General features: G+C 54.5%; 1 protein-coding gene across 1 annotated transcript; it reads right to left on the bottom strand.

The window, feature by feature from the left end:
- Positions 1 to 649: 649 nt before the first annotated feature.
- Positions 650 to 12882, bottom strand: HPN (hepsin). The gene is made up of 13 exons (XM_074306810.1): positions 12709 to 12882; positions 11713 to 11817; positions 8392 to 8493; positions 8257 to 8298; positions 6755 to 6884; positions 6542 to 6664; positions 5209 to 5249; positions 4487 to 4652; positions 4098 to 4288; positions 3859 to 3954; positions 3528 to 3670; positions 2975 to 3139; positions 650 to 1128 (listed from the first exon to the last, which is right to left on the bottom strand). Exons 2-13 carry the CDS (start codon positions 11726 to 11728, stop codon positions 1090 to 1092), a joined length of 1254 nt encoding a protein of 417 aa, XP_074162911.1. The 5' UTR covers positions 11729 to 11817; positions 12709 to 12882; the 3' UTR covers positions 650 to 1089.
- Positions 12883 to 12890: the final 8 nt, after the last annotated feature.

Genomic DNA, 12890 nt, shown 5'->3' on the forward strand with positions numbered 1-12890 from the left:
AGGGCTCATGTTATAGACGAGGGGGCTGCCGGTCCCCACAGGGGCTCGTGGCACTGTTGTTGCTCCACGGGCCCCCCTGCACACACACAGGAAGCACCTTGGGGCTTTTTGCAGCGTTTCTGGCCTTTCTTTGGGGTGTACAGTGTCCTGCGTTCCCAGGCCCTTCCCCAGGCATCACAAGGTGTTACTGTGGAGTCCTCCTCCCCAGCTCCCCTGCTGTGTTCCCCTCCCAGCTTGGGGTTGCTGAGCCCGGGCTCTGCCAGCCGGTACAGCTCCGGAGGTTCCTGGTTTTTGTTCTGGGAATCACGGAGCATGAATGCACAAAGAGGGAGGAGGAGGAGGAGGGAGTCTGAGCCTCTGGGGCGGCCTGGTCCGGCCTGGGTGCATCAGTAATCCCGAGAATTCCTGGGAAGTGAGATTGATTACTCTGCTGCAAAACAGAAACCTATTTGAGACGCATTTAACCCTGTGGGACTTGTTTCTGTAATTACAGGACGAACAGATACACCTCCAGCCTTGGAGTCAGGAGTGGGAGGGCCACGTTTATGCCACTGGGTACCAAGAGCGTCCAAGAGCTTTACTGAGAGTTTGGGCAGTTCTGTATGTTGGGGTCTCCTCTGGTCCGTTTTAAGAAACCCCGAGACACGGCTAATCAAAACCAGTTTTATTATTCAAAGAAATCACCAAACATTTCTGGGGACAGAGGGCAGGCGGGGCAGGGAGCCCCAAATCTGGTCCCCACACATCCCGAGAGAGTATTTACAGGAGGAGGCGGGACAGGACTCCCGGGTGGACCTGAGTAGGGGACTGCCCAGAGAAGGGCTGGCAACGGGCCAGGGATAGCAGCAACGTGTGGGGGATGGGGTGGAGAAACTCCTGGAGAGGGTGTCGCTCCTGACCGGCTGCACCCCCCCATTTTCTCCCCTGCCCTTCAGAATCCCCAGGCCCTCCTCGTCTCTACAAAGGAATCCAGAATGGGGCTCTCTGAGCCATAGATTGTCCTCCACCGCTGGCTGCTGGGAGTAGCCCAGGACCAGCAGGGATCATGAGAGGAGGAGAAGCAGGTTCCCTGGGAGGAGAAGCAGGGTGTCAGAGCTGGGTCACCATCCCACTGTCCTCGGAGTGAGTCTGGGGAGAGAAGGGCAGCAGGGAGTAACTGGTAAAGGAGCATCCCTTCCCTCCCTTCCCCTCCTTTTCCATTTCCCCTTCCCCTTTTTTTCCCTCCTTTCCTTTTCCATTTCCCCTTCCCCTTCTTTTCCCTCCTTTCCTTTTCCATTTCCCCTTCCCCTTTTTTTCCCTCCTTTCCTTTTCCATTTCCCCTTCCCCTTCTTTTCCCTCCTTTCCTTTTCCATTTCCCCTTCCCCTTCTTTTCCCTCCTTTCCTTTTCCCTTTCCCCCTCTCTTCCTTTCCCTCCCCTCATTTCCTCACTTCCCCTTCCCCTTCCCCTCTCCTTTCTTTCCCCTGAGATCCCTGCTGTTCCTTTCCCTTCCCTCCACTTCCCCTTCCATCCCTCCCCTCTCTTCCCCTCCTCCTCTCCCCTTTGTCCATGTAGCCCTTCCAAGTCCCTGCACGGCTGGCAGGGTCCCTAATCCTGCGTCCTCCTACTCTAACCTCTAAGAGAGGGGCCAGGCATTGCCTTTGGGCCTTGGTGGAAGGTGGGTGCTGGCTTCTGGGAGTGGGAAACACTTATTGTGTATTTAATGGATGCTTAATGTTTGTTCAATGAACAATTCCTCCGGAAATAATACATAATTCCCATCCATGCCCAATAACCAGTGGGGGAGGAGGCATAACAAGAAAATGATTCTTCATTTAGGGAACCACTCCTTACCCAAAATAAGCGTTTCAAATTTAACATTGATTAAACCAGTTAAACCGCTGCCCTCAGGACTGGGGTGGGGGTATTAAAGTTAAACAGTTCCTGTTGTCCTGGCTCTCTCAGGGTGTTTATGCTCTGCTAGGGACCAGGACGTGAAGGGATGGCTGATTTCCAAATAACTCCTGATATAAGAGCAGGAGAGAGGGTCACACAGGGGGTTATGGGAAAAGGTCATTACTAATAGGGGAAGCCATATCAAAGAAGCTTTCCTAGAGGAGGTTGTGATTTAAAGGAGTGGGGATAGAAGAGAGAAACAGGAATAATCACCTCTTCTGCTCACACCTAATTCAGCTCTAATTCAGACTTAGTGACCCATGTCCATCTCCCACCACCGGGCCTTTACCTAGGCAGTCCCCCATGCTTGAAATGCCTGTCTCCGTTCAAAATGCTCCTAACCTTTAACCTTTTGTTTCTCCCCACCTGTAGAAGTCCCGCCCCCTCAACTTCCTTTGTATCTTCTGTGTTTTGATTGGACTTATCTAGGACAATGCCGTATCAAAGGGCAGGGACCCGGCATGACAGATGCTCCATAAATGCCAACCGATGGGTCAAAGTGTGAAGGTGAGAGAGTCCTGAGCCAGGTCCCGCTCTCCGCGGCCCCATGGGGGGTTTTCCTGGCAGAGATGCTGCCATTTTCTTCTCCAGCTCATTTTTACAGAGGCGGCGACTGACTTGCCCAGAGTCACTCTGGTGCTAAGTGTCTGTGGCCAGACTCCAGGCCTGTCCATCCACTCTCCCTGCACTATCCCACCGTCCCCCAGTCTGTCCACTGCACCGCCCGGCTAAAATGGTGGAGTCAGTGGAGGCCGACCCGAGGAATTTAAATGAAAGGGAGCCACTGAAAGGTTTTAAATGAGGGCCACCCGAGCAGCTGTCAGACTGACTGGCCAAAGGCCGGAGCAGAGGCGGGATGTGATGGCCGCGGCCATGTGACGAGGGAAGAGGAGATGGGGCCATTTGGCAGGAGTGGAAACGCATGGAAGCTGCTCTCACCCTGTCTCTCCCAGGTCTCTCTCACTGCCTCCAGATACGTTAGAATGGGGCGGCTAGGGAGGGATGAGCCCGCCTTCCCTACATCCCTCCGGCCCTCGATACCTTCATGGCTCGGTAGATCCACTCCTGGTATTCTCCTACTTTGGTGTAAACCCCAGGCTTGTGGGCCAGGGCGCAGCCCGTCCCCCAGCTCACGATCCCACACAGCCTCCACCGGGGAGTCCTGGAGATAGAGTCCTCACACACAAAGGGGCCCCCGCTGTCTCCCTGCAGACGAACGGAGGCAAGGCTGGAGGGCGGGATGCCTGGGCTCTTTCCCAGAGACAAAAGGCTGGCAACCATGACAAACGGGCCCAAATGCCTTTTCCTTCTCCCAGCCAATCAGTGTCTCCCATCATTTGATGAAATCTAAGATCTAAGCTGCTCAGTGTGAGATCCATCTTGCTTTGGCTCTGCTTTTTCTTCCCACCCCCCAAAATGCAACTTTGGACAAGGAATGCCCAGCCCTGTGCCCGGTGAGAGACTTGGCAAAGGCGTCTGGGTGTTGGGGATACTTGGTTGGGGGGAAGGTAGGGAGGATGGGGAGGAAGATCAGTTAGCGGGGCCTTAGGAGTCAGCTGCGGGGTTAGGAAACATCCCTGGAACAGTTCCCCACCTGGCAGGCATCGATGCCCCCCTCAGTGTAGCCAGCACAGAACATTTTGGGTTTGATCTGGTTCCCATAGAAATCAGGGCTATTGCAGACTGTGTTGCTGATGATAGGCACTCGAGCCTCCTGTAGCATATTAGCCTGTTTCCCTGTAGGGATGGGGAGGGAGGAGAGGGTCTGTGAGAGACGGAGCTTCTGGGTAACTGTCACTGGGGCTCCTCCTGACTTTTCGAGGCCAGGGGCACACGCTGCCCACTGACTTTGATCTTACTCTGGGGTCTCATAGTTCATGGGGAATGGGTCTCCACAGCCTTGTGGCCGGGGCATGTCGGCTCACCGTAATACTGAGTGTTTCCCCAGCCTGTTACTGTGCAGATCTTCCCATCCACCAAGGCCTGACCGGCAGCCGGGAGGCAGACAGGCTGGATGTATTCTGTGGGGGGGAAAGAGCCAAGCTGGCCAGAGTTCTGTCTTCCTGGAGCCAGGTGTCTCATCCCCACACGAGGAGGGACGCCCAGCCTCCCCACCCCCGTTCTTCCTCGGCCGCAGCTCCCAGGACCCAGGGACTCAGCTCACCAGTGAGGGGCAGGGGACTGGAAAGGTGGACCAAAGCAATATCGTTACTGTTCTCCTCGCTGTTCGGGTCCCGGAAAGGCAGGTAGCCTCCGTGGTACACCACAGCCTGGACCCCAAGCTGGAGTCCCTGGGTGGAAGCCTGGGCCACGGCGCCCGCAAACACTCTCCACCGTGACACAACCCGGTTCCGCCTAGGACAAGAAAGAGCCGGATCATTTCCTCTCCGTCGGTTTATCTCTGACTACAAAAGATGTATCTTAGGAGAGGTGCCCAGCTCAGGACACTATGGGTGTTCTGTTGCTAGTTTCTGGGTTCCATGTTCTTCCACCTCCCCTGAAATTCAGCACCTCTTTCTTCTGACAGACCCGGCCCACAGGGAGGGCACTCACTCAGGGAAGCAGTGGGCCGCAGTCAGCACCCAGTCTCCGGACAGCAGGGACCCCCCGCACAGGTGCGCCCCGTCATAGCGCAGACTGACCTGCCATGGCCAGCGGCCCAGGCTGGCATCCTGGCCTCCAACGATACGGTCCACAGGCAGCTTCCTCCGGCCACAATCTAGGATCAGACAGGTTCAAGCCCACATCCCAGACTCTGCCCCCTAGAAAAAGGAACACCCCCTCTCCTTGGCGCCCCCCAGGCAGCTCCTGCCTAAGGGAGGAGACATAGCCTTTGCTTCCAAGGAATCCTGTCCTTAGTTCTGCCTCAGTTTCCTATTTGAAATGAGGAGATTGGTCCACAAGGCCTCCTTCTGACTGACTCTGGTCTGGGATGGGGAGACACAGTCTCCCCTCAGGGAGCTCTGGTCCAGTGTAGATACCCACAAAGACAAAGTGTCATGGAGCTCCGAACTGGTTTTGGAAGGAGAGGAGATTGGTGAAGAGGACAAGGGATAGTTCTGAGAGGGCAGGAAATGGCCTGTGGCAGAACTTGGAAGCTGGCCTTTGGGGGGTGGGGAAGGCAGCCAAGAGGCTGAGATTCTAAAGGATGCCCCCTTTCCGCCAGCAAACAACCTTTGTCTCAATGAGCTGTCCTCAGTTCTGCACACGGGGGATCTTAGTTAATGCCATGGAGGGGGGCGCTCTAGGAGGAAAGACCATGTTGCGGGGCTTACCTTGGCAGAGGGTGGCTAGGAAGAGGCCCCTGGGACAGTCACTGTCAGAGAGAGAAGGGGGCTGGTGAAGGGGGAAGGGACAGGAGACTCATGTCCATTCTTATTGTCTCTTAACGTTGCCCCCCAGACCCGGCCCCTTCCCTTGCATCTCCTTTCTCTGTCCTAAAGATCTAGGGAATTACAGTGTGCCCGTACACATTCAGACAACACCATGGTTTGTGTATCGTACGTGTGGGTGGGAATGGGTATTTACATTTTATTTCAGTCAATATTGATTAAGCATCTGGGATGAACAAAGAAAGCGTGAACTAACCAGTCAGTCACTGGGCAGTGGGGGATTCAAAGATGAATAAGAAGTAATTCCCGCTGTCAAGATTATTGGAGTGCAGTGGAGGAGAGAACAGACACACAAGGAGAAATACAATAAAAAACGAGCCGACGATAAGCCCACAAGATAACGCGGACGTTATCGGGAAAGAATAATTCATTTCCTGACAGGCAGGGATCTGGGTGGGCAGCAGGGGGAGGCACCCCAAGTACAGGGGACAGACATGGGAAAGAGTGAGAGGGAGTCATGCTGGGTACACGGGGAGGAGTGAGAGGGAGCGAGGCTGGAAATGGAGATGGAGGCAAGTTTAGACCTGACCGGGTAGCTGGACAGCGAACAAAAATGAGAATTTGGGCATAACAACGGGAAGGAAAGGCCGGATGTGAGAGAGAGCATCCAGAGGGAATGGATGGGACGCGGAGGGTAATTCATCAGCTGGGGGGGAGATAAGGGGCAGAGATGACAATGAGGATTTTGAGGAATTTGAGAATGGACAGAAATGGGGAAGTTAAGGGAGAGCAAAGGCCGGCTTTCTGTGTGCGTCCCTATAGTTCCTTTCAAGTGGTTAGGCTGCTGGACTTGGAGTCAGGAGGATGCAAGTTCAAATTCAGCCTCACTGATTGTAATGCTGGACTAAGTCATTTAACGTCTGCCTCAGTTTCTTCATCTGTAAAATGGGAATGATGATGGCACCCACCTCCCAGGGATAGTGGGAAAATTAAATGAGATACTATTTGAAAAGTCCTTTATAAATGCACGCGGCTACGATGATGGTGATGGAGGAAGGAGTCCCAGTGGGAGCAGTCAGGGGAGAACCAGTCTGGCTAACATGTGTTCATTGAAATGGGCCCGCGCCTCGACAGCTGTATCTGTGCCTCCATGAGCGGCTGTGTCTGGGTGGGTCTGTGACTGCTGACCACCAGCCCACGGCAGCTCTCATTGCACGTGGTCCTTGTCCCCACCCATCCCTGCCCGGTCTAGCTCCCATCGCTCCGGTGTCCTTACCAGATGGAGATGACCTCTGACAGCCTCCGAGCATAGGGGAGCCTCTCCTCATCCACGCAGAAGTAGCCAGACGTGCCGTTCGTTCCAGACATCTGGACGTCCAGCTCCGAGTGGCTCAGAGCCCTAGGGGGCAGAGGGGTCGGGAACAGCAGCCCAGTTCTGCCCTGGCCCCAGTCCACTCCCCTCGCGATTCCCACCCCTCCTCAATGATACCTGATAAAGCCCATCTCCTCACAGCTCAGACTTGCCACCCTGGAGTTGGCTCTGGAGGAACAAAGCAGCCGCCACGTCCCCTCGGCTCCGTCAAACACAGTAAGCCGAAGGTCTGCCGGACTCACCTGTACTATAGGGGCAGGGGTGGGGGAAGGGCGACAGGTCTGCTGGTTAGAGTCTGCAGTGAGATCTCCAGATGCTCTGCCCAGCATTGGCTCCGAGACAACAAGTTCCCGTACCCCGACGGCTAGCTCGGACGGAAGCAGAGCCTCCCCCGCTCCGTAAATGAGCTGCCTTAGGCTGCCCGTAGCTCTGCCCTGGGTAACCGAGGCTGGCAGCAGGACCTGGACAGTGCCCGCCAACATTCTGAAGACGCAAGTCTAATAACACAAGAATGACTCAAGGGGAGAGGACATAGGTTCAAATTCCAGCTTTCTCCCTGGATGACCTTAGGAAAGTCATTCCCTCTCTCTGGGCCTCAGTTTCCCCTTCTATAAAATGGCCTTGAAGATCTCTGAGCTTGAAATCTGTCATTATCGTGGGAAGACTATCTTACTGTATCCTATTAGTGTGTCTAGAAGGACACCCATTTAAGAGAAATTTGAAATAAATGTTGTAATTTTTAAAAGAAAGTCATTTTCTTAGTTTAAGAATATAAACTATATATGGGCAGCTAGATGGTACAGTGAATAGAGCACTGGCCTTGAGACCTCAGACACTTCACACTTACTAATTTGTGACACTGGACAAGTCCCTTAACCCTAAGGGGTTACCTCAAAAAAAAAAAAAAAAACAAAAACAAAAACAAAAACAAAATGCAAGACTATATTATGGACAGCTTGCTGTGTTTTACAAAAATTGTCATATTTAGCATGGTTAAGAAAGGGAAGGCAGCTAGGGGGCACAGTGAATACGGGGCTGGGCCTGAATTTATTTATTTTGGGATTTAGAAAGCCCTGACTTCAAACCCAGCCTGAGACACTTACTAGCTGTGTGACCTTGGGCAAACCACTTGACCTGTTTGCTTTAATCCACTGGAGAAGAAAGTGGTAAGCCACTGGAGTATCAACAAAACCCCAAATGGGATCAGAATCGAACACAACTAAACAATAAAGGGTCCCTCCCCCCAGTTAATGTGTGTCCGAGGCAGGACTTCTTCGCCAGCTCTTCTACCTCCCAGCATCAAATGAGATAATGTGTGTGAAAGTGACCCACAGCTCTAAAGCGCAGTACAAATATGGAGGGGGGGGGTATTGCCATTCTTTCTCTAAGTGCCCTCTAGTCTTTCTGTGGCTCTTTGCCACAGGACTCGTAGCCACGAGTCGCCCAAGAGCGGAGACTTTCCACCTGAAGTCCCAGCCTACCTCGGGGACGTTGGCTCTATGTTGCTGGCTGTCTAATGGAAAGGTTCTAAGAGCTGGGGGAGGGCCCCCTAAGTGAGGGCCGGGAGTGCCCTCTGAGTGCACTGGGCAGGGAGGAGGAGGAAATCGATGCACACTCACCCGGGTAGAGCACCTCCTGGTCACTCCTCAGCAGCACAGTCACTGTGGAAAGCACAGAGATGAGGAAGGGCTGGCAGGGTGGGGAACGGCAGGGAAAGCTGAGGGGAGGGGCAGGACAGGGGAAGGGTCTCTCACCGATGGCCCAAGAAGCAGCTCCGATGCCCGCCAGGAGCAGGAAGCCCACTGCGCTGAGCGCCACAATCTTGGGCAGAGACCAACACTGAACTTTTTGGCCACCTACAAAGAAACACAGTCTATGTTGGTCCCTCGTTCCATAACCTGGCTCCGAGAACTCAGGATTTCCCCTCCACTGTTTTCCAGGCAATTCCCCCTACCGAGAACTAGGCCTTCTAGTGAGCCCTTCCTTCCTCCGCCAGCCCTGGGCTGGGGGCCAGAGCCAGTCAGCACACCGCCCCTCGCCCAGCTCGGACTGGCCTTACTCCATTTCTCCACCCTCCTTTTTCTGCTGACCCCCCCCCCCAGCACATGTCCGGTTTCCAAGGGGATCCCAAGGGCCCGGGAAAGTGGTTGGGTCAGTTTCTCTGAGCAGCTGGTGAGAAACTCCCCAGCCCACCTACAAACTCGGGTGTCCTTTCGGGAAGCTGGCGGCTCTGTTCCCTTTCTTTCCAAGGCCTTCTTTCACCAAATACCCTCCCCAAAGTGGGGGATAGGGAGGGAGGGATACAGGAAAAAGGCCTGGTGTTCAGTGTATGTGGGGACAAGATGTCACTGGCCACAGCCACCTCCCCATTCTCTTCCCTGGCCACCTCCCCATTCTCTTCCCTGGCCACCTCCCCATTCTCTCCCCTGGCATCCCAGTGATTTGTGGCCCCGAGAGTTTTATCGCTAGGTCCATCCCACACCAGCTTTTCTCTTGACTGGGCCCTTCCCTCCCCATCCTGGCTTCCTCTGGCTTTCTACTGTAGCCGGTCCCGGAATGAGAATCATATGTGAGTCAGTGACCTTTGCTCCCTGGCCCTATCCCCCTGGCTCTGTGTCCTGCTGTTTGTCCCCATGCTGGTTCACCCGGTTCTCTATTTCCAAACCTTATACCCCACCAAGGTGGCAGGAACCAAGCTGTACACTGGGATTCAAAACCCTGCCAAGAGCGTCATTGTTCACCCGGGGGTACCCAGGTGAGACAGGCAGCAACGTCCCTCTCCTCCCTGGATGGGCCGTTCTTTTGTCACCGGTCCAGTTTTCTTCCCCCATTGGTCACACGTGGCCAGAGCAGCACAATGGCCCAACCTCTGCTAGTCTGCTCTTTCCCAATCCCCTTTCAGAGAATCCTAGACTTTCAGAGACAGATGGGAGCTTAGAAGTCACCCCCAGAAATCCCCTTTAATTCCAACTTGCCAAACCTCTGACCGTGTTTTCTGATTCTTTTTTCTTGTATTTAGATCTGATTTGACATAGCTTTGGTATGAATAAGGCACAAGTGCTTTGCAAACCTTGGGCACTAGGTAGGGCAACTAGAGGGCACCAAAGGCTGGCTCTGGAGTCAGGAAGACATCGAGTTCAAATCCAGCCTCAGACAGTTATTTACTGGGCAAGACCCTGGCAAGCCACTTCACCCCAGTTTCCTCATCTCTAAAATGGGCCAGAGAGGGAAATGGCAAACTAGTCCAGCACTTCTGCCAAAGCAGCCCCAAACGGAGTCACGAAGAACCAGACACAAACGAACGACAAAGGCGCTATATAAATGCCTGTCATCTCTCCTTCTACCCCAACCCAGTGCCCTGGCCGAACTCCTCTGCTTCTTGTCCCTAACAGACCTTTGTCAGTTCTGGCCTCTGTGGCTCTCTTCAGATTTTCTTACCTGTTACTCTACTAAATCATGTCTCTCTCCCTTTCCAAACCAGCCCATGAACTCTCAGAAACTACTATTCAGGAAGCTTTCCTCAGTTTAACTCCACCCAGCTCCTAAATACAGATCTGAGAATTTATTTCTGTCTCTCCCTTTATTTTCGGTCTCTTCCTGCGTCCCTGGCCATTTGCATGGAAGCAAGGCGAGGGTCAAGACCTTGTTTCTTCCATCAGACAGGAAGCCCCTTGAATCCTGGGGCCATTTGCTTTCTCAGTCAGGAAGGAGGATCTTTTATTTATTTATCTTTGCCAGAAGGGGATCTTTTAAATGTGACAAGTAGTTCCTCTTTTGTCTGTTCTCCTCCTCCCCATTCCCAATTCAACTGTTTTATGCACTGGGTTCTCATTTCTCCATCAATACACTTTGGTTGGAAAATATCAACTGGGTGGTACACTGGCTAAGAGGGCGGGGCCTGGAGTCAGGAAGACCTGAATTCAAGTCCAGCCTCCGATGCTTACTAGTTGTGTACCCTGGGCAAATCCCTTCACCCTGTTTCTTTCAGTTTCCTCATCTGTAAAGTAAGCTGGAGAAGGACATGGCAAACCATTCCAGTACCTCTGCCCCACAAAAAAAGAAAAAAGCAAACCCCCAATGAGATCATGAAGATTTGGATAGGACTGAAAATGATGAAACGATGACTGAAGAACAGGAAGCTGGGAAATAGGTTGGAAATTCAAACTTAGAAGAATGTCTGTGGCTTATTCTCTAAATGGGGAGAAGGGAGGAGGCGGGGAGAAGAGATGCCGGCCTTAACTCTGGATCTGGTACCTCCCCTTATTCAAGGCATCTGCTGTTGTCCAGAGTTGGGCAGGAAGTAAGAGAAGTGAGCTTGAGGTAGTGGCCAGATCCCTGAATATCTGGATCTCAATTTCACCATGCTGATAAGGAAGGGACCGGGCAGAAGAGCACTAATGTTCCTCCCTCCCCTTCCAAGTCTTGGGACCTCTCATCCTAAGGCCTGCTCCGTGTTCCTTTGTATTCTCCCACTCTTCTCAGCTTACAGACAGAGGGGCCAGGCCGGCCAAGCCCCTAGAGATCCCTCCTTCAGAAGCGATGCAAAATGAGGGACGGCTGGGAATCTGAAACTCGGGGCTTTTATGGTCAAATGCCGTAGGAGGGTAGGACCCCGGCCTCTCTTAGATTCTGAGTTCAATTTGTTCTTGGCATTCGAGATTAAAGTATTTGTGGAGAAATCACTGATTCTTGGGGTGGAAGGGGGGAAAGGGACCATATAGGGCTGTAGCAAGTGGGGAAACTAAGGCACAGAGCAAGGAATTGAGAGGAAGAGGAGACAGATTGTGTAAGAACCTAATGGATGACTGATTAATGGCGAATCTGGCAAGGAACTGGAGGGAGCTTTGGGGGGGAATGGGGAACTGGCTGAGATGGGTAACTTGAGGAAGATGGATGAGGGAGGCGAGTGTGGGACGAGACAGGTGGCAGTCTAAAAGGACAGGTTTAATGGTAAGAGGGTGAGATATAGGGAGATTTTGAGAACAGAAACCCAAGAGCTAACTGGGAAAGGGGAAAGTGGGGAGAATGCCAGGGTGAGGATAATAGCAGGGGCCTGCGTTAGGGAAGACACTTACTCTCCTTCTCAGCCATGTCACCACCTCCAGTTAATGATTCCCCCAGTGAACAGTGGTGCTGTGGCAGTAGGGCCTCCCCCCCTTGGGGAGAGAGGCAACCGAGACCTGTGGGGGAAACAAAACAGATGGGGGTAGACCTGCAGCTCCCCGTACCTAGAGGCCGCTCTCCTGATTGCACCCCTTCCCCACAGGCCTCCCCCGGCCCAGGTGTGCCCAGCTGTCGGCCTGAGCTCCCTCCCTCTGGGCCGACGTGAGGGGCTGGGCCTGCTGCCCAGAGCATGCCGTGATCACGGGCTGGCCAGCCTGCCAGCTCAGGGGATCAAGGACACGGCCGGGGAGCTGACCAGGCAGCTAGGGCGCCCGGGCCCGGTGGGGAGCGGGAAGGAAAAGCGAGATCTGGGGACCGGGAGAAGGCGGCGCTGAGCGCGGAAGAGCAGAGCTAGAGGGAACGGCATGCCGGGACCCCGGAGGAATAGGCAGCCTGGTGTCCTGAGGGGCCGTGCTGGTTGAAGGGGATTGGATGCTGCGTCCGGAGGGAAGGGGCTGTACCTCATTCCCTGACAGAGAGAGAGCTGAACGAGTCGCGCGCGGCTCCCCGAAAGATCGGAGGCGGGGCGCTTAGTCTCTCGGGGGGCAGAAGGAGTCTGGTGGGGGGGATGCTCCTGTGGCTGAGCGCTCCAGGTCTCAGAGGCGGGTGGGCTGGCCCCCGAGGGAGAAGGGACCCCCGAGGGGAGGAGGGGTCCCGAGGGAAGGAGGGACCCCACGCAAGGAGCCGGGACTTGTCCGTTCTTCCACCCCGGACGGGTGGGGGCTGGGGGGAAAAGCCGGGATTAGATGATCCCGGGAAAGGCCGAGGCTGAGACGGCAGGAAACCTGGACTGGGGATGGAAGGGGGCCGGGTACCAGTGTCTGAAAAGGCTCGAGAATGAGCCCGAGGAGAAACCGGGCCTGGGGCCCAGACGGCGGGGGGGAGGGGGGCTCGGAGCGCTGCCTTACCCTCGGGGGTCCGGTCGGTGAAGTCTCGGAGCTGTCTTCCACTTCCTAGGGGTCACGCTCGGACCCCGGCAGGAGCATGGTGTCCCCAGCGGGGGGCCAGGAGCCTGGGTCCCGGGAAGGGGAGAAACAACAGCAGCCTTGAGCTCGGCCAGACTGGCTCACCTGAGGAGGAGGGGGCTGGG

This window comes from Sminthopsis crassicaudata, chromosome 3, assembly GCF_048593235.1.
Source record: "Sminthopsis crassicaudata isolate SCR6 chromosome 3, ASM4859323v1, whole genome shotgun sequence".
Classification (NCBI taxonomy): Eukaryota; Metazoa; Chordata; class Mammalia; order Dasyuromorphia; family Dasyuridae; genus Sminthopsis; species Sminthopsis crassicaudata.